We start from the raw sequence: 27,867 nt of genomic DNA on the forward strand, positions 1-27,867 counted from the left end.
CCATGGACAACATTTCTCCAGGTCTTCCTGTCCTCTACCATCCTCTGAAGTCCATTGAAGCTCACGTCTACTGCTTCAGTGACTCCATCCAGCCACCCTATTATCTGTCGTTTCCTTCTTCTTTTGCCCTCAATCGTTCCCAGCATTAGACTCTTCTCCAGTTAGTCCTTTCTTCTCATTAGGTGGCCAAAGTATTTGATTTTCATCTTCAGAATCTGGCCTTCTAAAGAACAGTCAGTGCTGATCTCCTCTAGGACTGATTGGTTTGATCACCTTGCAGTCCAAGGGACTCGCAGGAGTTTTCTCCAGCACCATAGTTCAAAGGCCTCAATTCTTTGGCCCTCAGCTTTTCTTATGGTCCAACTTTCACAGCCATACATTGCAACTGGGAAAACCATAGCCTTGACTATATGCACTTTTGTTGGCAGGGTGATGTCTCTGCTTTTTAGTATGCTGTCTAGATTTGCCATGGATCATAAGTAGCTTTCCAAATATTGAGCTTCACTTCTGATGGTCGCAGCCAACAGGCCAGTGGTGAGAGATGTTGGGCATCACATTTTGGCAAAATCAAAAGGTGAAAGGTTCTTCACCCTTCATCTGGCCAATGTTGAATTAGATACTAGGCCAATTGTCTAAACTTCCTATGACTTAAGAATCAGAGATTCAGTAGACAATTCCAACTGTAATCATTGCACTTCCATCTGTCACTACAGTTATGTTGGCAAAGCCATTTCACGCTATCTGTCTAAACCAGGGGTGGGTAATTCTCAAAGTGTGTGTCATTTTGTGTGTGTCAGATTGTTTACTGCAGCGGTGTGCTTTTCTGCTTCCTTTTCTTAGAAAGAGAGAAAATGTATAAGAATTATGTTTTAAAACATTCACAGAAAATACCAGAAATGGAAGAGAGGAAGAAAGACCAAGTGTTCTACTGTCACCTTATGGCATTATCACTGAATTATTATCATGGTCTTGATACCCCTCTCCAGTAAGATTGTTCAGATCTGCAGTAAACTCTTGATTTTAGTAATAGTAGTCTTAGAGGGACGCAGTGGCTAAGACACTGAGCTTGTCGATCAGATAGATTGGCGGCTTGAGCTGTAATGGAGTGAGCTCCCGTTACTTGACACAGCTTCTGCCAACCTAGCAGTACGAAAGCCTGTAAAAATGCAAGTAGAGTAATAAGGACCACCTTTGGTGGGAAGGTAACAGTGTTCCATGTGCCTTTGACGTTTAGTCATGCCGGCCACATGACCATGGAGATGTCTTCGGACAGGCTGGTTCTTCGGCTTTGAAACAGAGATGAGCACTGCCCCTAGAGTCGGGAATGACTAGCACATATGTGCAAGAGAAACCTTTACCTTTAGTCTTAGAGGGGCAACTCACTAAACTTGAACAGTTGTGGGGGGGGGATTGTCTCTCTAATCCAAGGGAAATGCCAGTGAAAATTGTAGCAATGAGATACTCATGTTAACATTTGTTCATTTTATTTTTCCTTCACAGAACCTATCAAGTTGCTTGTGGTGGTTATTTAACCAAGAGCCTGGGAGACTCTATGTGGAACTGCAGTTCTTCTGTGCTGTATTTAATTTTGGTCAGGTAAATATTTATCCTCTGTCTCAAACTAATCATGTGAAATTGTCCATATGTATTTTATAGCACGTCTCATTGAACCCATATGTAAATGTGTACTGGCATATATTTGTAAGGTAGAGAGAGAAAGTGCCTGACTTATTTTTGGCCCGTTTTCTTACCCTAAATTTGATAAAATTAAAACTGCTCATTGTACACTGACAATTTTTGCTGTTCCACCTGTTTAAAGAGGGAAATAATCCATGTCAGTAGTTAGGGATGTTTCATTAATAGAGGCCATTCAGAGAAAATGATTTCCAAGAGGATGCAGATTTAACTGATCCAGATGGTAAAAATGAAGGACTTCAGCTGGTGTTCTCCCTAATATATTTAGTGACACCCAGGGGTAAAATCAACTTACCTTTGCTACTGGATCGCAAATGTGAGCACAGGACCTTCCGCACATGTGTAGAACACCAAAAAGAGGACATCATGATGTCCAGATGGGTGGGCGGAGCTTCCCATCACCGCTGCTACTGGTTCGGGCGAACCAGGTAGAATTTCGCTACTGGTGACATCTCACTAAAAGGCCTGAGTGAAGTTTAACCAGGCGCTGAAATAATAGTCTTGTGCTAATTAAATTGCTTTCAGCCTTCCCAGGTAAACCAGCCAGGAAACATAACTAGATGAGTTAGTTCTACATTATTATACAGCTACATTAACAAGAATCTTTCAAATCTAATGGAACAGATCTTCTGCCACTACTTTTAACCACCCAATCAAATAGGGAAGGCCTTTATCTTCTGACTGTTAAGCCACTGGAGACTTCTTCCTTTCGTTTTATTGTTTCCCTGCCCCCTCTCTTTCCCTTATCCCGCAAGATCATTCTCACATACGGTTAGAATTGCACTGAAAAGGTAATTCAATAAGAAAAAACCCCAACCACGAAGGCAAATCTGCTTTCTGCCAATATGGCAGCATGAGAAGAGCCCACAGGCTTCTTCCTTAAATAATCTTACCTTTAGTCTTTCCTATGGAAGTAAAATTCTTTCTGAGAGCTTCAACTTTATTTTAATTGTGTTACCTTCTTGTCTTGAGAGGTTATTTTTTATTTCTTTAATGTTAACATGCTTGCCAAATTGCTTATCGTTTTGCTTTTCAAAATACACTGTTCATTACAGTTGATTCATAGACCTTAGTTTTCTTACATTCTTAAATTCTCCTTCCAGTAATACAGGTATTCCTCCCTTAACAACTGCCCTGTTTAGCATCCATCCAAAGTTGCTGAAAAAAGCCCTTTATGACCAGATCTCACACTTAAAACTGTTACAGTGTCCCACAGTCACACGATCATCAATATTGCGCTTTCAAGCGAGCTTCCAAAAACTAGAGTCAGTTGAAAAAGCCAGCAGCCAAATCACAAGTCATGGTCATATAATGTCTCACTTAAGGACTACGGGGTGATTTGCTTAATGAAGTGGGGTTGTAAGTCCATTAGGATTGCATGGTGTCTCTCTTAATGACTGTATCACTTAACGATGTTGCCAGTCCCAATTGCAGTCTTTTAAGCAAGGACTTTCTTTTAAGTCATGTATGTCTCATTATAAGAGGAAGCATGGAAAATTAAGAAACTAATAATCCTAGCCAAGATAAACATACAGTTTAGGAAATTGTGATATGAGGGAAGAGATATTGAAAGGAAAGGATATGACTGACTGACTGACTTTAAAAATCACATTGTTGGTATTGATGCCTAAATATTTTGTCCATGCCGTACTTTTATTTAAATAAATGTAAGCATTATAACATCTGTTTTTTCATTAGAATTAAAAACTTAATTTCAGGAATTTGTATACAATTGTTCATCCAGAATGTTTTTATCATAGCATTTTTTTTCTTTTTCAGGGATTCATTTCTTTTGGAATGTTTGGGTTAGACAAACATCTAATTATTCTTCCATTCAAAAGGAGGTAATTTTAGCATTTTATACATCCATTTAATTTCAGCTTTCTTGAGAACTTTTAACTGTGATGCTGTTCCTTTTTACAAAACAGTAATCTGGTTTATTTTAAAATTCTGTTCCTTTTAATACATGCATGAAGCAATACTTTACTGAGCTTCACTTTATATTAACACATTCTGGATTGGGGAAACCATTAAATATTGCTGCTTTAATTGAATTCCACGGTATCGATGTGACATATAGCCTTGTGTATGAGTTATTATCCATAAAATACTTTTTAAGGTGGTATAAAATGTCTTATGTTAACATGATTATATAGCCTTGTAATGTAATTATTTTTTTCCATGAATGAAATAGTTCTTTCATTTATAGAATGTGATTTTATTCTCTCCTCATACAGTTTTTTTCTCCTCGCCTCTTTTGCACCCCCTGCTTCTGAGGGTTAGAGAACCGTTGGCAACATGTTGCCTATTGGACAGAAGTAAAAAATGGTACAGGATGCGGTGGCTCAGTGGCTAAGACGCTGAACTTGTTGATCAGAAAGGTCGGCAGTTCAGTGGTTTGAAACCCTAGCGCCACATAGCGGAGTGAGCTGTTACTTGTCCCAGCTTTTGCCAACCTAGCAGTTCGAAAGCACATAAAAATGCAAGTAGAAAAATAGGAACCACCTTTGGTGGGAAGGTAACAGAGTTCCATGCGCCTTCAGTGTTTAGTCATACCAGCCACATGACCACAGAGACGTCTGGCTCCTTGGCTTTGAAAGGGAGATGAGCACTGTCTCCTAGAGTCATGAATGACTAGGACATATGTGCAAGGGGAAGCTTTACCTTTACCTTAAGAAATGGAAGTTTGGGTTGACAGACGTTCTTTTCTCAAATAGAGAAGAAACTTAGGATCCATATATGTGTGTGAATTAGGTTAAAGTGCATAAGAAAGCAGGAAAAAGAGTTCGCTCCCATCCATCTCCTTTTCAGTTTAATTGCCAGCTTTAAAAAATTTCAACTATTTTAATTCTTCTAACTTGTTGTTTCAAAAACCTGGTCATCACATGTTTGAATGTACACAGTAACCATAAAATCTCAGAGGCAAAATATTTCAAATCAAATCGTTGTATTATGCTTTTTCCAGGCAGTATTTCAAATGGGCTTTTTTCCTCATGTAGGCTTGAATTCCTTTGGGGTGCTAGAACTGTGGAACCGAGGGAATCATCTGTCCCGGAGGAGATTCGGATGACATGCCAACAGTTTGTTAGTTACCACAGAGACGTGTGTGTGAGAAGCATTGTCCAGGATAGAAGGTGGAGTTGTTCATGTGTTAAAATTGATTTAAATTGTTCTAATATTCTAGATGGGAGCACCCTCTGCATCTGTTGATACCCTTCTTTTTACTTATGCACTACACAGGTTTCCAAAGACCACTAAGCAGATACTTGGTTAATTGTTGATTTGTAAATAATTATTTCTGAATTGATATTCAGTTTGAATCTCACTGGCTCAAGGTTGACTCAGCCTTCCATCTTTCCGAGGTGGGTAAAATGAGGACCCAGATTGTTGGGGGCAATAGGCTGACTCTGTAAACCGCTTAAAGCGGGCCCTAAAAGCACTGTGAAGCGGTATATAAGTCTAAGTGCTATTGCTATTAACTTTTGGTGCAGGGGTGTCAAACTGGCAGGCTATGGGCCAGATGTGTCAAGTGCAGACCATGCCTACCCCGGTTCTGCAAAGGCAAAAACCATTGCTATACGTCACAATACATCACATGATCGAATTTGACACTCGTGCTTTGGTGGTTAACTATTTTTTTAAAAAATTATATATCAAGCAATATGTTATCACAGAGAGATTCTAGCACATAGTTTTTTAAATAATAGAAATCAAAAGCAGCGTAAGCATTTTGAACCATGAAGTTTAAATGGCAGCAATTGAAGCTGTTACAGGTAGTCCTCAACTTATGGCTAGTCATTTAACGGCCATTCAAGGTTATGACCTACCTGGAAAAAGGGAGTTATGACCGAATTACTGTGATTGCCCCAGTGATGTGACTACACTTCAGGCCGGTCCGTAACACAGCAGTGTTGTTTACAGCATCCCACGGGTCACGTAACTCTGTTTTACAAAGTTTTTGCAAAGAAACAGAAATTACTTTCACTTTTCAGCAAAACGGCACCATACCAAGCAGTAGATTTGCTTAATACTAACACATTCATTTTACAACCGGCATGAAACAGCCACAAAAAAGGTAAAATGTGGCAGTCACATGACCAAACCGATTTACGACCATAATAGGCTCCATTATGGTTGTATGTTGAGGACTACCTGTAATGAACAAAAGAAGTTAGCTTCTCTATTATTACATGGCTTCTTGCATGAATTGTGTGAAGCCATTGATAAAATGTAAGTGTAACGTATTAACGATGTGCTTTCCCATTTTTAGTGATCTTTTGGAAGATTTGGTGGCCTTGTTAATCTTAGAATCTTCCATACTGAAGTCCTACATTGAGATTCAACTGCTGTTTCAATATGTCTCAAATTTAGGATTACATATCTCCTCAAACTTCCATTTTGGGATATAAAATTCTGTGGAAGTGAGAAATAAATAATTCTTAAATATTTGTTCTGCCTTTTACAACAATTTTTAAATTTTCTTTCTTTATATTTCTTGAAAAGCCAAGAGATAAGAAATATTACAATTCTTTTTTTAATATTAAAACATTAATATTGCACAAAGAAAAACGGATCAGCGCTGTTGCTGTTTTTAAATCACTATCGCTGTTTGATCTACACAGATTGCAATACCTTCTTGTTCTCCTTTTCATCTTTATATCTCTCTCTTTTCTTCTCAGATGAATGCCTGGCATTAGAAACCTAATGTATGTTGTTGGCCCAGCACTGATTTTGTTCTATGTTCCCATGTTCTATTAATTAAAATTAACATTAGCTTATTAATTAAAAGGCTATCTTACATAGTTTGTATGTTGGCTTGGCCTAACTTTAGATCATGGAATAGTTCCTTTCTGTACAAATAATATTTAATTAGACCTAAACCTGGAAGTTCTAGAAAACCACTTGGAGGAGTGCTTCATGCATTTTTCTTCTATTAGCTGAAACATTGAAGTACTGCATCCATTTCAAGGCTTGTTGTGACCACCCCAGGGGCTTCCTGACATTAAGTATGTATGTGGATTCACAGACGACACTTCTCTTACCCCAGTCATGCACAGTAAAGCATAATGCTGCCTGAGATATTCGGCATTGGCTTAGAGTATTGGCTTAGAGGTGGTTCCACCAGGTTGCATGCACTTCTCAGCTCTGAATTGAGAAAAAAACACCACTTCTTGGAGTTTGAAATGAATCTTAATCAATTGTATTGTTTCTCAAGACCTCTGTGTATTAGTTTGATTAATAAGCATTTTAGGATTAAGAGACCTAAATTTAACTGACAGAGGAGACAAATTTATTTAGTTCTCCATGAATTTGTTCCTTTTTTGATTGCAAATGGAAGTCCACATTATCCGTAAAAGAAAAATATTGAGCATGTAAAAGAAAAAAAGAAAAAAAAGCATTTAATCAAATGCTATGCTAAGCAGCATTTACTAAATCTGCTATGTGCTTCAGAAATGATTCAGCCAAAATTTGCTCTGAAGAAGTGCTTGAAATTTGAAAATAATAATTATTATTAAAGGCTCCTGGGCTCTCAGGCCTTCCGAAAATATGTTTTCAAAATAATTTTTGAAGCATGTAGAGGCCTTGAATCACATGCTCGCTTAGGACTTTTCCTTCTGAAATAGAATTTGATATGGTTATCATCTAAAATATTACCATTAACTCTTCTACTACTGTACAGGCGGACCTTGATTTATGACCACAACTGGGAACAGAATTTCCATTGTTAAACAAAGTGGTTGATAAGGGAGTCGTGCCCAATTTTAGAACCTTTTTCCCATGGTTGGGAAGTGAATCACTATAATTAAGTGAATCATGTAGTCATTAAGCAAATCTGGCTTCCCTTGTTGAAATTGCTTATCAGAAGATGGCTGGGAAAGCCTCAAATGGCGATCATGTGACAATCATTGTAAATCATACACCCAGCACCTAAATTTTGATCACAGGACAGGATGCTGGGATGGTTGTAAATGCAATGATCAATTGTATGTCACTTTTTGCCATTGTTAACTTCGAGCAGTCGCTAAACAAATGGTTGTAAGTCAAGAACTACCTGTATATCATTCCAATGGTAATTTCTGTGACTAAAGATTAATTTCAGATTCTAAGAGTATCAATAGTAAAGTAACACACAATAATTTTATACTAATCATATAGTATGTAGTGCTTTCATTAGATGCTTGCATGCATTTTGGCTACTCAAAAAGGCGATTGAGGCCTGCCAAAAAGGAAAAACAGCTTTAATTGTATACTTGGCTACTAGGCCTTCTTTTAACGTCCTTCTAACTATCATGCTGTCTTTCCTTGTTTTCCCCTCGTCTTCATCCAACAAGCAGTGGTGGTACGAGATTTACAGAACATGTGGGTGAATCCTTCCTTTGACATACAGGTGTGGCAGAAAGACTGTGACTGGACTCTTCTTCGGCTGTGATCTGGTGAACTGGCTTTTGGAAGTTGGCCTTGCCTCGGACCGTGGGGAAGCTGTAGTGTATGGAGAGAGGCTGGTGAAAGGCGGCATCATCCAACATATTACCAATGACTTTGAATTTCGGGATGAGCGGTTGTATTACCATTTTACAGCTACGACAACCATAATACAGGACAACCGAGGGACTGAAGGCGCCCATGGAAGCTAGCCAAGACCAGGCCCTCCTATTCGTATCTAATGCACGCTGTTTGAAATCCCTTTGCTTATAATGTGGCCATGTTGATCTCTAACCCAAAGAGAATTATGTCTTGCAATCTGAATGTTAACTAAAATGAGTAGCTTCAGGGAATTATTTCAAATTGTGAAAGGCGCGTAACAGGCCTTGTACTCAGTTTTATTTTTTGAAACAATTGTTTTTTTTTTTTTAAGAAATAATTTTCCATCCTTGCCAGTACAGACAATACTGTGGACAAAACAACTCATTGTTATCATGTGATGTGTTTTTTTTAAGGGAACAGTAGATCATTTTGGTGTACGCAATTCTTATTCTTGTTTAACGGCGAAATTCTCTTATTTGTACTGACAAAATAACTGAAGATTGATGTGTAAAAGGAGAAATCAGCAAATGAATTTTGCTGTCCATCCTGATTCCTATATGAATAAGCCAGTTTTGATTTTTAAAGCATACAAGTCTCTGTTTATCAGTCTGTTTAAATCTAAATGAGATTTAAAGCATCATAATTGTGAGCAGGACTTCTTGTTCAGGCATAATTTGTTTCATAATTTTTCCCCTTGGTTCATTGATAAGTAATTGGCACGACTGCCAAAAATAGACCAATTTATTTCACAGACTGCAATCAGTTGGAGTCTGTAGATGCCATATTTATTTTGTACTTAATACCAAATTACTATTTTTTAAAATGTCAAATTGTACTTGAGTACTCTTGATATGCAAATTAAAGAACTTGAATTGACTTCTTGTTAAATTTTAATTTTGCAATACCAATTTTTAAGTAATTCATAGGAATATGTGTGTGTGTGTGTAATATTAGTAACGTTTCACCATAAAAGTAATATATTTTTAAATGCATATGTTTTATTAAAAACTGTGGTAATTTTTTTAATTTTTAAGCAGCATTGTAGAATAATAGGAAGGCATGAACATCCTATTGGCCTTTTTAAAGTTAAGAATGCTTAAATATTTTTTCTGAAAGTGGTTTATCAACAATATTGTTGGAAGAAGCAATTGGTCATATTTCTTCAACTATTAAGAAGACTTGTTGGTTAACTTTAGCTAACCACTATTTTTTTTACCAGATGCATGGCACATTTATGTATGGATATGTTTTATATTTATACAAATATGGATTATATTTGGAAGCTGGGCTTATTAAAATTATGGCTATTAGCTTTTAAAGAGTTAACTCTGTGACACCTGAAAAATAATGAACCTTTTCATGTTCACAATCTTATTTATTCAGACATAAAGAAGGGGGGGTAGTTTTATTTTTTTAATTATCAATGCACATTAATTGAAATACTGCCAAGATTTCTTCTGCTTTGTATAAAAAGGCTATCTTCCAAAATGGAAAAAAAAAGGTTTATATAAAGTCTACTTTGTAAGTTGATCTACAGCTGAAATGAAAAGCATGCTGTATTACAAAACCCAATTATTCTTTTTTTAAATTGGGAAGAGTTATGGAGAAACATGTTCCTGAAAGTAGCAGATTGGTTTTCTTGCTATTCCAGTTACTCAATAAATACAGTTGTCCTGACTTGTGTAATATTCCTTGTTAAGAGTTGAAGCAAAAAGTTACACAATATACTTTTTTCTTCTTGTGATTCAAGTCTTAAAGTATCCTTAAAGTTAGGCGAGATAGACTGTTCAAAGATCAATCTATACACAGAATATTTAAACATCGTTTATTAAATAATTCACAGCTGATTCATACAAATATTAAGCTCCAAATTAACCATAGTTTAAATTATGGCTTAATATAATAGAAGGATTCAAGCTTAAAGTCCAAAGTGCCATGGTAGAATATTCAATTTTAACTTTTGTGACATTCAGCTCTAGGTTGCATCTCCCAATTTAGGAAGATGCCATTTCATTCTTGATATATTTGCTGTTGTGATACCAATTATATTATTTTTCATAAATTCATATTACATAATATTTTTACATGGATATAATTTTTTGTTAATTCCTTTCTTCTTGAATTCATCACATTTTTATGCATGCCAGATTGAGACATACAGCTAATTTATACCTTATTTTAAGTTATATTGCCAAGAATTATAGCTAAAGGATTAACAGCCTTCTGGATATTAATAGTGCAATTTTATTACATATTAAAGTGCTACCGTACCTAACTACCATAGGCATAAGATTGCCAACCAAATGAGTTCCTGCCCAAATTTAGGCTTTCAACTCAGAAAATACACTTTTTTAAAATTAAAAGCTCGATTTAATTCATTAGCTAAATCAGCAGGATTTAAATGTTCCTATGACCTGACTGCATCCTACTTCATACTGGCTCCCAACAGTTCTCCTTTATTGCCTGAAAAATAGTAATTTTGGTTGTTTTTTTTAAACCAATTTTGGCATTCAGCAGCAAAATGTCCTATTTATGGAATAACTATTGAGGTTTTCTTTCCTTCCATTTACTGATGAGAAACCAAAGGAATGAAATCTGAACCCAACAAGATCCTATTACCAATGAAGGCAACTTACAAACATCCATTATCATAAAGTTTATATGGCAATCTAAGCTCTTTCCCATTATCTAACTATTTCTTTGTTTTCTGCTGATTATTAGCACATTTTGCAGAAGTGCTTTGAATTAATATTTGATTACCACCAACTTTAGATGATGTTGCAATAAAAATAATGTATAAAAGGAGTGGAACAATGCTATTCAGTGAAGCCTATTTTCTAATAGGAGCCAATGCATCTAATTTCTGTTGGGTTGTGAAATCCAGTGCATAATGACATTGGAAATAACATTAACATCCTATTGAAACTATCCTGATGTATTAAGTTTTTAATACGAGCTTTTCAGGACAGAATTTTTATTCTTTTAGTCCTTTGTCAAAGACTAAGTCTGTATACCAGTTCAAATCATATGCAGACCTCACTATATATCTATTGTTATTTTTAGATTAAAGTCATTAGTGTTAACCATATCCATAATGTTTTTCATACTTCTGCAATAGAACTGTATAGAAAGAAGTACATTCTTGAATTCTTAAAGTTGTTTTCTAAAATATTTAAATTTTCATCTTAGAAGCCATTTACAAGAAAATGGGAAATGTGCTATAATTTACAGTCCTTGGTTTTCTTGACCAAGCCACTTTGGTCTTTACAATGTCTTGAGGTTAATTTGGTTAATTACATATTAATTCCATAATTAGTTATTTCACTTATTTGCTTTATTTATTTTGCTTCTTGTCCAACTAGATTTTTAAATGTTGAAATTGCTGGGAGTTGGCACATATAAATTATTGTTATTAACTCTGTTTATTAAATGTGTACGACATTTGGCCATTAAGTGTATGAAATAACAAACAAATGCAGGTTGAAAATATATGCAAAAAACAAAATCCAGTAATTTTGCAGATGTTTTAAACTTTGGATGGCTGCATGTCACATTTAAAATTAGCAATTATATTCTATTAAAGCTAATGCCAATATTTTATCTTCCAGCTAGTTTACATAATAAATGCTATTTGGCCAGTAGCATTGTACAGTGAATAAAGCTGTTTTGGAAAATAACACTTGGATTAATAAAAAGAAACAACTGCAGATATTTTGTCATGCATATATTTGTATTTCTTCTTCAACACAATCTGAAAAAAGATGAACTGCTTGATCAACATTCAGGAACCTATTCTGGAGAATATACTCCATCTCATCAATCTTCATCTTCTCCAGTTTTTGGATCTGTTCCATGATCAGGGCAGCCTTTTCCTAGAAAGCAAATTTGAAAATAGAACCAAATATAAACCTTGTGCACAGCAAATGCTTGCTACAATTAATCTTAAATGAGAGCCAGAGTGATCTGGTGGTTAGAATGTAGCGACCCAAATTATTGTTTATTTTATTGATGTATCCACATTCCTACACCGCACATCTCATTTAAATGATTCTGAGCAATTAACAATAGAAAATTACTATTTGGGGGGTGGGGGGAGCACCATGTACATTGTTAAGAGCTCCTGAATGAAAAGTGAGATATAAATTAATCATGTTTTAAACCAGCAACATAATGAGGGGGGAAAAAAGATTTCATATAGGGAAAGGTTTGCAACAAAGGTTGAGTTTTCAAATAAATTATGAATCCCTTAAGCTCCTGTCCAAGATTCCAACCAATCTGAGAAGTATCTTATTGCTTAACACTTTTAAATTTTGTGTTTTTAGGTGTTAAATGGCCAGATTGCACTTAAAAATACTATATACAGATCAGTGGTGAAATTCAAAAATTTTCCCTACCAGTTCTGTGGCCATGGTTTGGGTGGGCATGGCCAACTTTTTTTTTTTACTTTTTAAAGCATTTTTTAACTACCGGTACTGGTTAGAAAATGCTTTAAAAGGTTTTTTAAAAGTTCTGACCATCACAGCTGATTGTCACATAGCTAATGGTCAGAACTTTTAAAAAACTTTTTAGCATTTTTTTACTACCAGTTCAGAAAAACCAGTAGCATTTTTACTACAGGTTCGGATGAACTGGCCCAAACCAGTAGCATTTCACCCCTGATACAGGTCCTCAACTTACAGCTATAATTGGGACCACAATTCCATTGTTAAGCAAGGCAGTTAAGTCAGTTGCAGAATGGGAAAATTGGCTGCCCCAAAAGATCTCTCCGTGAAAGGAGGAACATTTCCATCCTTGCACCTGCCACAACCAGCTACAACACTCATATACTACAGCACACCTTCCAACCTGGAAATTGTGGGTAAAGGAATTATAGAGCTATGTACGGTTGCAAAACTTGCTTAACAGTTGCCTTGCTTAGCAATGAAAATCCTGGACTCAATTGTAATTGTAAGTCGAGGTCTACCTGTACATACACGACACAACTGTAATTATAGGAGAATGGATAGGGAGGTAGAAGGGCAGATCTGAGCTACTAAACCGCAAATGCAAAAAGTCAATTCTTGAACGAGTGCCAAAATCAGATGTCAGCATCAGTTGGGCAACAACATAGTCACCCCTGCTGCTCAAAAGTCCCAAACCAAACTTAGCATGTGGTGTGAAGGGAGCATCTTGATCTTTTCCCCAACATGTGTGAACATATCCAGTTTATGACATGAATCACCCGGTGACATCTCTGATAAGCTTAGACTCAGAGGGATCAAGTAAATCCCTGAACTGCCTAACAATTCACCATCTTCCCTCCCTCTGTTCTCTATCCGCCTTACTCCTTAAAGAGATAGGAAGCCAGTTAAGCATATCTTCCATTAGTTTTTCTTTTCTTTTCTCGCCTACTCCCTCTCCTGCTCTCTCTTCCTCCCCATGTCATTTAGCAAGTTAAGAACATTCTGAATGCTCAGTTCTCATTGGAAGATTTGAGGCCTTCCCTGAATCTTTCACCACCTATTTTTTTCCCTTCTTTATTCAACAGACTTTGAGATATCTGAGTCTCTCAGGGTCTATTTTTTTGTAGCTTACAATCAGGGTCTATTTTTTTGTAGCTTACAGCTGCTCTGGGGTGTATGGAGGTGCATATCTAGCATCAATCCACAGGTAGATTATGTCACAAATAATTTCCTGTGCTTTCATTTGACACTGCTATATAATATCACCCAACAGCGGCTTATCTCCGAGTGTAGGCCCAGCTTTTCAAGGCATCACATCAGGAGCTTGGTCCTTGTTGAAGGTGTTGAGGTAAGGAAACAGTTCTGAAAGGATGAGTCAATGGGTCACATGCCTCCTAGATCTTTAAAATTAAGTTTAACAACAGCAGAGATCCCAAGGCACTTTTTCAAAAGGCAACTGGACTTTCTTTTGTTTTTCCTTGAAGATGTTTCGCTTCTCATCCAAGAAGCTTCTTCAGTTCTTAAAGACAACAGCAGAGATCCAATTGTGATGCAATGCTCGGAATGTCTTCTCTTATTGGTCCTTTGCCCTAGCAGGGAGGGCAGCAGGAATCTCACTTCTAGATAAAGCACTATGATGTCATCACCCACCCTCTATTCTGCTCCTCTAGGCTAGGAGGATCAAACTCAAGGATAGATGGCTTTAAGCATCTTTAGCAAGTTCCAGAGAGCTTGGTTCTAACTGCATTCAGAACAGGGGTGCAAACATGGTTACAAAGATCTCTGAAAAGACTCCAGACAAGAATCCTTAAATGAAGCTAGATACAATCTGGGGGAATGGCTCCAGGAACCCATACAAAATGTTCAGAACAGATGTCCTGTAAGAATCCAAGCAATATGTGAATAAGTGGCTGGATATAGAGCTGTGGTGGTGCAGTGGTTAGAATGCAGTATTGCGGGCTACTTCTGCTGACTGCCAACTGCCAGCAGTTCAATTTTCACCGGCTAAAGGTTGACTCTGTCTTCCATCCTCCCGAAGTAGGTAAAATGAGGACTCGGATTATTGGGGGCAATATGCTGACTCTGTAAACCACTTAGAGAGAGTTGTAAAGCACTGTGAAGTGATATATAAGTCTAAATACTATTGTTATAGCCTTAAATCACCTCCAAAAAGAAGGGCTTGAAACATCCCATCTTAAGTTTGGAGGAGTGGCTGGAAGCATCTAGACGAGGTCTGCAGGGATAAATATTTAAGGAAAGATTCTGAAATATGGAGGACAAAAGCAAAGGCATTCCTTCTCACAGAAAACAGGTATGTGAAGAGCCAACATATATTAAAGGTGGATTAATTATTCCTGGCTCCCCTCCCCTTTATTCTTTATATATTGAGCCAAAAGGGAAGACTGTTTTCTTTCTAGTTGTATCTGGCAAGATTTCGTCAAAGGAGAATTGTAAAAGGAAGAGGACATAACAACTCTTTCTTTCGAATGAATTTCAGAGAACAAAAATCTATTTAATCCAGAACCAGAGTTTAAGTATGTTAAGCTAAAAAATGAAAAACATATTTCCAAAGAGGAAACAGTTAAAACCACAGCCCAGAAGTTACAAAAGGAAGAAGGAGAGTTTGAATATGACAGGAAGAAGATTGTGAGGCCAAAGTGACAAAGTGAAAGTTGATGCTTTTGAATACAAAAATATTAGTCAGAAAAGATGCTACCAGACTCCTCCTGATTTATTACGAAGAGTTCAACAAGAATTCTGAATATACAATGGTTTGAACCAGAGGTGGTATTCAGGCAGTTCTGACAGGTTCTGGAGAACCGGCAATGGAAATTTTGAGTAGTTCAGAGAACCAGAGAGCTGGAAAGCAGGTTAGTGTGGCGGAGAGGGAATGGGGATTTTGCAGTAACCTTCCCCTGCAACACCCACAAAGCCACAGAACCAGTAGTAAAAAAATTTGAATCCCATCACTGGTTTGAACCCTCACATTGTATTTAATGCATGGGTGTTAAAAGTATAGTTATTTCACGTTAACTCTGAAAATTGACTGAAAATTGATATGCCAGAACAATTTTTTTTCAAGGCATATCAGCTTGTACAAACACAACAGATTCTAGACGTTCTTACTTTGAATTAAAAAATAAATAAATCACATTTTGCAATTCCAAGATCAACCCACCTTTGATGACTCCATCGTGGCAACTGCCTGTTCATGCATTCGATAGAGCTCATGTCTTCTGTCAGGTTTCGTATGAAACCGTGGCTGCTTTTTAACTGGATCCTCAGGGCCAAATATCGGAGAACTGGTTTTTAGAAGCGGGTTAATATTTTCCACAAAAATGAAAGGTTTAAAAACAGACCTAGAAAATAAAATGAAAGTAAGCAAATAGGCAAAACTAGTTGCTACTTTCACAGTCCAGTGTTACGTTCACTCAGCATAAATTCCAGACGAGCCTAACTTTTTCATATTAGTTCTCATATCAGTCACAATCTAATTGGTCAGAAAGAAAAGTTTCTGGAACCAAGAAGATTGGCTTCCCAGCAGATCAGATTCCTAGTGTACTTTAAAAGAAGAACAATTAATGTTTCCACCCAAAAACCACTGAAGCATTATCCCAAAGATGCTTTTTCAACTGGACTTTCTTGTTATTATTTGAAGATGTTTCGCTTCTCACCCAAGAAGCTTCTTCAGCTCAAGAGTAGAAGCAGCTTGTTGGATGAGAAGCGAAACGTTTACAAAGAAAAACCAGAAAAAGCACCTTTGGGACAACAATGAACTGGATGACTGAGCATCTCCATAGACACTGAAGCATTGAATACCTTTCCTGTTGCAGAATTGGGTTAAGATGAATCAGAAATTTTATCAGATTCTTTAGTCTTGTACTTTTATAAAGCTTCTTGTCACTTCGCAAAGTATCCCTGGCCTGCTCTCGAGTTGCCATAGGCAAGAGGGGGAGGAAATTGACAGAACAGCATGGCTGCCACAACCAGAAGCACATTCCATGGATACCTTTCTCAAGGCTGTATCCCAGGTTACCTGTAAGAGCCGGAGGGGTGTGATCTCTACAGCCCATGACAGTGCTCCATGTGATTTATGACACACCCAGGGGGGAGTGGGGGAACAGAGTCATAATTGGGCCATAAATTACGTGGAGTCAGAGCTGTCTTTATTTGGGTATGTGCCGACATGTTGCTCCTAATAAATAACTGGATTTCTTTTGAAGTTTGGCTCAAGGCTCATGATTTAATTAGGCCATCCGTCGGAACCCTGACACTTCTATTGAACTTTACTTATTTACACTGGGTTATATTTAATAATTGCGGAAACATTTCAAGCCTTTTATTTAAAATGGCAAAAATAAGGAAATGATTAAGAGTTTATTCTTATGACACACATTTTATTTGTGTTACCTTTCAGGATCTGGCGTTCCAGTGAAGAAATGAATGCAAGGGAGACTAGGATCTTGGGGAAGTATAGAAACCATGCTTCCTGTGGTCATGAAGGCACCTTCCATGTTAAGGCCACTCTCTTTATCTCGAAGAATTGTCATCATAGCCTCAGCTGTTATATTACCTAGTTAAAATGAGTTATTTATTTAATAGTGTATATATTGTATACCACCCATTTAATATCTATGTAAAACTGCTAAAAAGCAGGAATAAAGCAACTGGTATATTGAAAAGAAATGGCAACACTGTAACTTCCATTTTTCTTTTCAACTTTAGATTTTAAAACAACTGCTAAAGACTTACCTGTTTACTCTAGCAATCCCTGGAATTTTTGTGGCCCTGCTATATTTGTTATGGTTTGTCATACAGTCATACAGATGTTCAGACTGGATGTAATATTTTTGCCGGCCTAACAAGTTCTTCCCAAAAACTGGGCTATGCTATTACTCTTATTTAATTTTAGAAATATTGTTTTAAGTTTCTAAGGTTATTTTAATTGTGGTTTATTGTTGGAAGCCAACCCGAGTACTTTGAAGTGATAGGGCAAGGAGTACTTCTAAATAATAAACAAACAAACAAACAAACAAAAATAATAAATAAATAATAAGTAACAAATAAAGATCATAAATAAACAATAAATAAATAAATAATAAATAATAAACAAACAAGTAAATAAATAAACAATAAATAAACAATAAATAAAAACAACAAATAACTAACAATAAATAACAAGTAATCATAATAAATAAATAATAATAAACAAATAAACAAAAATAATAAACAAACAACAACAACAACAACAACAATAATAATAATAAATAATACACAATAAACAAATAAACAAAAATAATAAATAATAAATAATAAATAATAAATAACAAACAAAAATAATAAACAAAAATAATAAACAAAAATAATGAATAATGAATAAATAAATAATAATAATTATTAATAATAATAATAATAATAATAAATACATAAATAAATAAATAAATAATAAATACATAAATAAATGAATAATGTGCTTGGTGTCTTTTTCTCAAAAGAGAGGTATATGACTCCACTTCTAACAGAGAAAAAAAATCTTGGACCACACCTGCAATCTGTCATAGAGAACAGGAGTCAAATGGGATTCTGGTTAGGGTTGTGCAGAAAAGAAGGCAACAAAAAATCCCGCAGGAAAAAGGCAGTAGAGCAAAACAGGAAAATGTAAGAGAGCAAGGTGGAGAAAGAGTGTTCCACGAAAATGAGAGATGAAGCAGAAGGCAAGAAAGAAGAGTAGAAGAGGTTGGGAGAAAGAAGACGCAGTCAAGATATGTGCATACGATCAAGAGTTGGGTGCAGGCTGGAGATTAGACACTGTCTTGAAATAATCCGCTAAATCTCTGATCTCAGACACTTGTAAATCTTTTTTTTAAAAACACACTTTCTTTCCATGGTGACAATTTAGATTTCCCAATTTAGATTTCCAGAATGTCTTTCTGTAAATTCAGAATACTCCGTAACCATTTTAAAATAGCAATTGCAGTATTTAAAACAATGCCTTTACATCAATTTTAGATTTCCTTTTAAATAAATTAAAGTAAAATCTTTAGAGACCAGCAAGCTTTACAACAATGATTCTCTCTCAACTAAGTTTAAAAAAAAACCAAAAAAAAAACCTGAATTGACTGTTCACTTGAACACCCGGTGTGACTTAAAAATGGTTCCGGTAAGTACTTGAAAAATAGGGATTTAGAAGAAATACACTAATAGAATACAAAACATCCATAACCTTAAACATGTATTAAAAAGATATTCAACATTAAGAACCTGCAATTCTGGAAATGAATGAAATTTGCATGATTACAGGACAATCATACAGGGAAGGAATCCACTAGGAAGCCCAAAATAACTACTGCAATTGGAAATGGCAGGACACAGTAAAATTAATATTGAAACAGAAGGGTGCAACAGTGTTTGGCTTAGTTTTTTTCCCCAAAGCACACATGCCTTTACAAGTAATTCTGATTTGTATTGTTGGAACTGATAGTAGTAAGGCAGAAAACATGACCTTCTCCTTGACTCAGTCATTTGGGAAACTTTAACAAAGCTTCAAAGAAGAAATATTTCAAAGTGGTATATAGCAATAGCACTTAGATTTATATACCGCTTCGCAATGCTTTATATCTATCTCTAAACAGAGTCAGCCTATTGCCCCCAACAATTTGGGTCCTCATTTTACCCACCTTGGAAGGATAGAAGGCTGAGTCAACCTTGAGCCTGATGAGAATCGAACTGCCAAATTGCAGGCAGCCAGCAATCAGCAGAAGTAGCCTGCAGTACTGCACTCTAACCACTGCACCACTGTCTCCCTCCAAATGTGTGGTTAACATTGCAGCTCCAGAATCCCTGGGCAGCAGGGCCATTGATTATGTTGTCTGAGAATCTGGTGATGGGCAATCTTAGCCCATGAAGAGCTCAAACTGGAAAGAGCAATGTGTTTCTGGCAAGCTATTTTTGGATAAACACAGAAACCGTGTTCTAAATAATATAAACAGTGGGAAAGAGATGTGGGAAGAAAATACGTATGGGGAAAGAGAAACAGGTAGAAAAGAGAAAGATAGAAAACAAATAGCTAAAGGGCTTCGGTTGCCAATTCAGGGTGTATTCTATATCTAGAAAGAATGGAACTCTTTGCATAGACAAATAGCATGGATAATACATTTTAGCTGTGTAAGATCCCTTACTGTATTTGATTCAGGATCTATGTAGATGATCCAAGTTATCCAATACATAAAACCACGGCAAAACTTCAGAAAAGAAGCTTAAAAACAGTATTTTGGGATCTAGCCTAGGTCGTCAGTGGAACTAAAGGTTTTTGGACTCGTGCTGGAGCCCATCTTCAGGGAACTGAGTGGTGGGATTCAAAATTATTACTGGTTCTCTGAGTATGGCTTGGTGGGCATGGCAGGAGAAGGATACTGTAAAATCTCCATTCCCTCCCCACTCCAGGGGAAGATTTCTGCAAAATCCCCATTTCCTCTTGATCAACTGGGTCTTGGGAGGCAGAGAATAGATGGCGGCAGGGCAAATCAGAGGTGGTATTTACCGGTTCTATGGACTACTCAAAATTTCCACCACCGGTTCTCCAGAACTGGTCAGAACCTGCTGAATACCACTTCTGAAGGAACTTCTACTTCTAACGTTCCCTGAAGATGAGATCCAGCACAAGTCCAAAAGCTCGGAAGACTAAACCTCTGGTCCCAGTGACCAACTCAAATTGGAACCTGTAAAATTATCCCCTGATATGTACGTTTGCCTTCATTCCAAACAGTAGTTCATTCAAATTAGAAATCACCATAACAAGAATCATGAGACATTTTCCTCAAGACCAGAAGAAGATGTCAAGGTATTCTTAAGATATACATCAGAATCAACCTTATTGCTATTGAGCCTCAAGTTGGAATTAAGCTGTTTAAAATAAATAGTCAGCTACAGTATTCCTTAAGGATTATTCAAAAAGTTATGGAGTTTAACATATGCATCTTAAATAAAAGAGCACTATGCAGATCTCTTGTTCAAAGCAAAACCAAGGAAAACTAATATAATTAAGATAGGTACTAATCCTGTTCCTTTAGGTAAACAAAAATATTTAGAATCTCATAAAACACTACATCCAAATCCAACTAGGAAATACATATATAAGGTTTTCTATTACTAAACAAAGGTACCTGCATATTTCTTCAGTAGTTTGTAGCCTTCGCAATATCTGCCACTTGCAGTTGTCATTCTGGCAGTATTTACATACGAGTACATGCCAGCAAAATCAAATACTTCTTTACCATCCCACCAGCCTTTGCTTAGAGCATAATTCCTTAGCTCTGGATGTTCACGGTCAATTTTTGTTGTGACTGATAGCTGGTTGGAAATATTCCGTGTTCCTTCTGTTTAAAACAGAGAAGAAAACAAGCGATTACACCAAATCTTTCTGCACAAAACTGACCTACTTAAAAATTATTAAATTGAGATGTCTAAATTATTTACTGTTAGAAATTTGGAAAGAATCTAAATCCAACAATATGAAAGTTGACCGCTTCTTATGAGCCACGGTGGCGCAGTGGTTAGAGTGCAGTACTGCAGGCTACTTCTGCTGATTGCTGGCTGCCTGCAATTTGGCAGTTCGATTCTCACCAGGCTCAAGGTTGACTTAGCCTTCCATCCTTCCAAGGTGGGTAAAATGAGGACCCAGATTATTGGGAGCAATGGGCTGACTCTGTAAACCACTTAGAGTGGGCTGTAAAGCACTGTAAAGCGGTATATAAGTCTAAGTGCTATTGCTATTGTCTCAATCCTTCTTCATTTGCAATAATTATACTTGGCCATAATAAACACATTGGGCCAATTATAAACTAGAGGGGGAGAGAGAGAGAGAGAGGGGGAGAGAGAGAGGGGGGGAGAGAGAGAGGGGGGGAGGGAGGGACGGACAGAAAGACAGAGAGAAGGGGGGAAGAGGGAGGGAGGGGGAGAGAGAGAGATAGAAAGAGAGATGATAGATTAGATGATAGGCAGACATATAGATGATTGATAGATATGATAGACAGACATTGCCCACTGAGATGCCTTAAAATTGAATAAAGGTTATTATTCATACCTTTTACTTTCTCTGCAGCCCAGTACTTTCCAGATGTTTCCAGAATCCAAGCTTCTTTCCTGTCTGCTATCAAAAAGCTGTTATGGTAGGTAAATGTCATTTTACTCTCCATACAGTTTCCACCTTGATTATACTTGTCCAGCAATTCAACGATAATGCTGACAGCTTTTTCTGCAGTATCTGCTCTTTCAAGTCCAAGCCTAAAATCAAATCAAAGTGTTTAGCTTTCTGTAACATTCTTCACCTTCAACTTTAAAAGACAGAATTTGACATCCTTGAACTGATAGCAAAATCAGATTTTATGAACTATAAGTAATCCTTGATTTATTGCCACAATTAAGAGTGGAACCTCTGTTGCTAAGTGTTGTAGTCATTAAATGAATCATGGGTGATTTTTCCACCTTTTGTTTGTAGTTGTTAAGCAAATCACTGTGGCCATTAAGTGAATCCAACTTCCCACATTGACTTTGCTTGTCAGAAGTACTTGGGAAAGTCCCAAATGCTGATCATGTGAAAACCCCCCCCCCAGGATGCTGCAACTGCAGAAATATATTCTGATTGCTAAGTGCCCAAATTTTGATCATGTAACTGTGGGACCCTCCAAAGGCTGCAAATCAGTGGTGGGTTGCAAATATTTTTACTACCGGTTCAGGCGCGCTTCTGCGCAGCAATGTCTAGGCGGGTAGGTGGGGCTTCCTGCCACTGCTACTACCAGTTCAGCCGAACCGGGCCAAAGTGGGAGCAACCCACCACTGCTGCAAATGGGAGGAATTGTTGCAAGTCACTTTTTTCAGCACTGTCATAACTTCAAGCGAAGTTAAATGAAGGGTCGTGGGTCAGTAACTACCTGTAGTATCTTGTACCTTTCATAGTTTCTGGACCAGGCCAAAGTAATTCCTTCAAAAACTTATGTTTCAGTTTTTCCATATTAGCAGCACCATTCTACAGTAAGCCCCCATTTACTCATAAACCCTCCAGATCAGGTGTCAAACTCAAGGCCCACGGGCTGGATCCGGCCCGTGGGTACTTAGATATGACCCAAAGAGCTGCCCTAGAAACAGCGAAAGACTGGCTGCAGTGCCTCTGCCAGTGAAAGGGAGCTCCTTTTCCACTACAGGCACCCCCCCCCGACACGAGCGACTTTGAGCTGGCCACACCCACCCTGGCCATGTCCACCCATCACCTCCCCCCCTCCCGAGGTCAAATACAATCCTGATGCAGCCTTCAATGAAATCGAGTTTGACACTCCTGTTCCAGATCAAATATCAGAGTTGTTTATTTTCCATCTCATACAATATTTTCCTGTTTGACTTAATAACAACTTAATAAAGTTTGACTTAATAACAACCTGACAAGGTCCATGCCAAGGAGAGCTTCGTCATCACAGACTTCTTCTTTTCCCCATACGGCTTCATTCCCAATGCAGACTCCACATTCATTGGCTCCCATTTCGGCCCCCCATAGCCAGGATGGACGGCTCAGGACAACTGCATAGGTCTCGGGGACTTGTTCGATTTCTATGTAAGTACACTGCAATAATGATAATTTCAAAGATATTTCATGGATTATTTTTTAAATTACATACAACAGATTCGGTACTTCCCTAAGCTTTTACCATAGTACTGTGGGGCCCTCAAACCTCTCACTGGAATTATGAGATTCTTTTGAACAAAATGAGGTCCTGGAATTTACAGGTTCCAGTGGAAGGCAACAAGGGCACATTTGTGCATATTGTCTAAATGTCCTGGAACCAGCAAAATCTGGGGGCTGGGCAGGGGCCAGAATGTATCTGTCCTCAGTGTGGAAGGGATTGCCACTCTCAAATTGGCCTTTTTAGCCACACCAGATGCTGCTTTAGGACCTCTTTCCAGAGCATGATTCCATAATCTTTTGAGACTGAAGGATGTCTAAATGTAGCAATTTATGGGCTCAAATCCTGCCTTTAAGACCATATTTCTTATGAAAACTATATCTAAATTCAGCAGAACTATCTTCATACAAGATTTTACCTTTAAATTCAGGATATGGGGCTATAGCAACAGCACTTAGATGTATATACTGCTTCTTAGTGCTAAGCAGTTTACAATGTAGCATATTTCCTCCAACAATCTGGATCCTCATTTTACTGGCCTATACCCTAAAAGTACTCTAAGATAGAGAATATATTTTGTTGGAATGACCTTGAGTTATCTATCTCTCATTGTGCAAGGAAAAGAGAAAAAAATCATTCAAATTTTACTTGTTCTGACCCTCTATACCAAATCAAATTTTGATGAAAAGGATTAAATAATGTATTTGCCTGCAAAAATTCTTAAAATACCACAGAACTAGGAAAGACTGATGCCTGGAATTATGGAGAATTATTTCCATTTGGTGCAAATAATAATAGCTAGAATCATATATATTGTGCTAAACCATCATTTGCTTAATCATGGTTTGGATTATGATTGGCTTGGATTAAATAATGAATTAAATCATAAACCACAGTTTATACATTGTAATGCCTGAGTGTGCAGAATACACAAAACCCCAAATCAGACAAACCACAGGATGGTTAATTGCAACCTTGAGCCAAACCTGATAGCTAATTTGTATTATCCAATTCCAATTATCAGATTTGGAATAAGCCATTCTTGGTTTACAATTTCAATCCAGTATAGGTGTCTACTAGAAACCGCAATGATGCAAGAAGGATAAAAGATACATTGTGACATCACAAAATAAATCTCTCCCTCTGTCTCTCCTTCTCTTTTTTGAACCCGTGTCCAGATTTGACTGCAAGTTTACAGGTCACATAGTTTGCATCAAAAAACCGCAATGCACATTTCATCATTTCAATTCCATGCAGCTACCCATGCAGGCAAGCTTTACAATTACCCAAGCATGTGATTTTGGATATAAATATGTTTATTTTATCTTGAAAGTTTCTCAGATAAAACTTCCCAATAGGTTTTATGATATTTCTAGAATTATTGCTCTCACCTCAACTTTTTGTCCTGGATCATGAACAGCAGCAGGAAAAAACACAATCTCCTGGACTTCATCGGAAGGCCTATCAGAATTTTTTCCAAAGATGATTCGGCCACCTAGTGTGGCTGGAGGCAGAGCCACAAAAGTATCACAGGAAAAGGGTTCAGCAACACTATTAGCCATCCTGAAAAATAAAGTAATAAACAATCGTATCTCTCTGATTGCTCCATAATGGATGAACCACTATCGTAATTTCCCTTAAGATAGATGTTTTACGAAAAAATATAGTGAAATACATTGCACAAGGTCACACATGTTGCTGTAACAAATTCTCTCTCATATATCTGGACTAAAATAAACTGTTGAACAGAGCTGTGTGACTAGACCAGTGTTTCTCAACTTTAGCAGCTTTTAAGATATGTAGACTTCAACTCCCAGAATTCCAAGCAAGCATAGTTTACAAATACTGACGTAGAGAACAGGAGAATTTTAGATCTTTTAGAGACATCCACCATCTAATTGTTTTCTCCACTCTTTATTACTGACAAGGTTATAGAAATCTCTACAAGTTCTAGAGTCGTGATGGCCAACCTATGGTACGCATGCCCAAAGTAGCATGTGAAGCCATGTTGCCCGGTACACACAGCCTTGCCTGTTGTTTTCTGGGTTCCTGGCGCACATGTGCGTCCTTCGCATGCACAGCAGTGCTGAATTGTCAGGTGCACATGCGTGCTAGAACCCAGAAGTTTGGCTTTTCTGGAACACAGCGCCGACAAGCACACGCATGTGCGTGACCTTTTCGGCACTCGGCCATCACAAAATCACTGAAAGATCATTCATGACTCAATTTCATCTTAAGAGTGGATCTCTCTATCCACTTGAATTACAAAATAGGCTGCATGAATCCAGCTGGGTTTTTTAAAGATCAGATGCCAGGCAGGTAAATGAATAAGGGGATAAAATACCATCAATACACGGACGACACACAGTTGTATCTGTCCGCCCCGTGCCAACTCAATGAAGCAGTGGACGTGATGAACCGGGGTCTTGAGGCCGTTAAGAACTGGATGAGAGCTAACAAACTGGTACTCAACCCAGACAAGACCGAGTGGCTGTTGTGTTTTCCTCCCAATAATTTGGCCAATGTTCCATCACTCAGGCTGGGGGGTCAAATTTTACACCCCTCAGATAGGGTTCGCAACTTGGGAGTCCTCCTGGACCCACAGCTGACTTTTGACCATCATTTGTCAGCTGTGACCAGGGGGGCATTTGCCCAGGTTCGCCTGGTGCGCCAGTTGCGGCCCTACCTGAATCGGGAGGCCCTCACAACAGTCACTCGAGCCCTTGTGATCTCTAGGCTGGAATACTGCAATGTGCTCTACATGGGGCTGCCCTTGAAGAGCATCCGGCGACTTCAGCTAGTCCAGAATGCGGCCGCGCGAGTGATTGTGGGCGCACCGCGGTTCGCCCACATAACACCTATCCCCCGCGAGCTGCGCTGGCTACCTGTTGATCTCCGGGTGCGCTTCAAGGTGCTACTTACCATCCATAAAGCCCTCCATGGTAGTGGATCTGAGTACTTGAGAGACCGCCTTCTGCCGATTACCTCCCTTCGACCCATCAGATCGCACAGATTAGGCCTCCTCTGAATTCCATCCGCCAGTCAGTGCCGACTGGCGACTACGCGGAGGAGAGCCTTCTCAGTAGCAGCTCCGACCCTTTGGAACGATCTCCCCGTGGAGATTCGTACCCTCACCACCGTCCAGACCTTCCGCATAGCCCTTAAGATCTGGCTATCCCGTCAGGCCTGGGGATAAGATCCTAATCCGCCCCACCCGAATGTTGAATGAATGTTGTGTTTTACTGTTTTATTTTATTTTATTCACATATTTTATGTTTTGTCTTGCACTCCTTCCCACGAATTGTAAGCCGCCCTGAGTCCCCTCAGGGAAAAGGGCGGCCTATAAATGACAAATAAAACTAAAAAAAACCCCTAAAACTAAGTAAATACTGCATGTGAAAGCTGAGTGGTTAAGTGGTTAAGATGCTGACTTAGAAATCAGGAGAGTGTGAGTTCTAGTCCTCCTTGGGCATGAAAAGCTAACTGGGTGACTTTGGGCTAGTGGTCACTCTCAAACTAACTCACCTTGCAGCTTTGTTGTTGTGGGGAAAATAGGAGGAGGGAATATTGTTATGTTTGCTACTTTGTATATAAAAAAAGTAGGATTTTTTTTTAATGGAACAGGCAAGACGAGGAATTGCATATCAAGTAAGAACTGCACTGCACCTAAGAAACCAGAAGGGGGAAGGGAAACACTGTCAGACTAAATAAAGCGGCTGTCAGAAAGACCGAACAGGCAAATTCTCCACTAGCACAAGTTAGTCCCAAACACTGCAGCTTTTCCCAACTTGGATGGTTCTCAGAACAGGGCTGGTGGAAGACCAATGGGGGGAAGATTTATTTTCCAAACAGCAGCAACTCCAAGGCTTACTTACTAATTCCTAGGCTGTTTGCATGAATAAAAATAGACCAACAGGGTTAAGGTGCCGTGACACGGGTGTTAAGGTTCAGGCTCTAGATCTGCAGCTACAGTACAGCTTTTGCCTCCGTCTTAAGGTTCATGCATCGGTTCTCCCTTGACCATACTGGCTTGGCAAGCCTGGTTTTATGGCTTGACGTGTGTCAACCAGACCCTGCTAGTTTGCGCAACCGGAGCTAAAGCCACCCAGACCTTCCCCCGGGGCCAAAGCCAGAACAAGCCCGAAGGCGCGCGAGTAGTTGTAGTTGTAAAACTTTTGCAAAGATTTGCAAACTGTCAAAGCAACAACAGGCGAACGGATCACACCCACAAACGTGCAAAGCTGTTGTTTTTCCCCTGCTGAAGCCACATTGCTTCTGGTGGCTCGATTGGTTTTCGGTTGTCAATCTGCACCCCCCCCCCCCTTTGTCATTTCTATTTCACCCAAGCCCGATGGGTCGGATAGCCGTTTATTTTTCCCCCCTGGGATTCTCTTACTTAATGGGAAAACGCCCCGCAAAGCCTGACGTCAGATCCACCAGCCGGTCTGGCGTCACCGCCTTTGCCTTGCGCGGAGCAGGCGCCGCGCTGATGCTTTTTCCGCCTTCCCAGCCGGCGTCCAATCCTACCAGGC

The 27,867-nt window shown here is 38.3% G+C and overlaps 2 protein-coding genes across 5 annotated transcripts in view; one reads left to right on the plus strand and one right to left on the minus strand.

Moving 5' to 3' along the window:
• The window catches only part of GPR155 (G protein-coupled receptor 155), a 40,446-nt gene extending 31,719 nt beyond the window's left edge, over positions 1 to 8,727 (plus strand). For 3 of the 4 annotated variants that reach the window (XM_032209341.1, XM_032209333.1, XM_032209326.1), the window contains exons 13-16: positions 1,501 to 1,596; positions 3,475 to 3,539; positions 4,695 to 4,829; positions 8,084 to 8,727. In XM_032209341.1, the coding sequence (XP_032065232.1) occupies positions 1,501 to 1,596; positions 3,475 to 3,539; positions 4,695 to 4,829; positions 8,084 to 8,330 (543 nt within the window). In that variant the 3' untranslated portion in view covers positions 8,331 to 8,727. Of the gene's footprint in view, positions 1 to 1,500; positions 1,597 to 3,474; positions 3,540 to 4,694; positions 4,830 to 8,030 lie in introns of all 4 variants that reach the window. The other variant, XM_032209351.1, reaches the window with a different exon arrangement.
• A 718-nt stretch (positions 8,728 to 9,445) lies between these two features.
• On the minus strand, positions 9,446 to 27,813 carry SCRN3 (secernin 3). The gene is made up of 8 exons (XM_032209380.1): positions 27,732 to 27,813; positions 24,727 to 24,898; positions 23,093 to 23,274; positions 21,745 to 21,944; positions 20,825 to 21,037; positions 17,073 to 17,235; positions 15,841 to 16,021; positions 9,446 to 12,092 (listed from the first exon to the last, which is right to left on the minus strand). The coding sequence occupies exons 2-8, from the start codon at positions 24,895 to 24,897 to the stop codon at positions 11,937 to 11,939; spliced, it is 1,266 nt and encodes a 421-aa protein (XP_032065271.1). The 5' UTR covers position 24,898; positions 27,732 to 27,813; the 3' UTR covers positions 9,446 to 11,936.
• Positions 27,814 to 27,867: the final 54 nt, after the last annotated feature.

Source organism: Thamnophis elegans, chromosome 1, assembly GCF_009769535.1.
Source record: "Thamnophis elegans isolate rThaEle1 chromosome 1, rThaEle1.pri, whole genome shotgun sequence".
In the NCBI taxonomy this organism is placed as follows: Eukaryota; Metazoa; Chordata; class Lepidosauria; order Squamata; family Colubridae; genus Thamnophis; species Thamnophis elegans.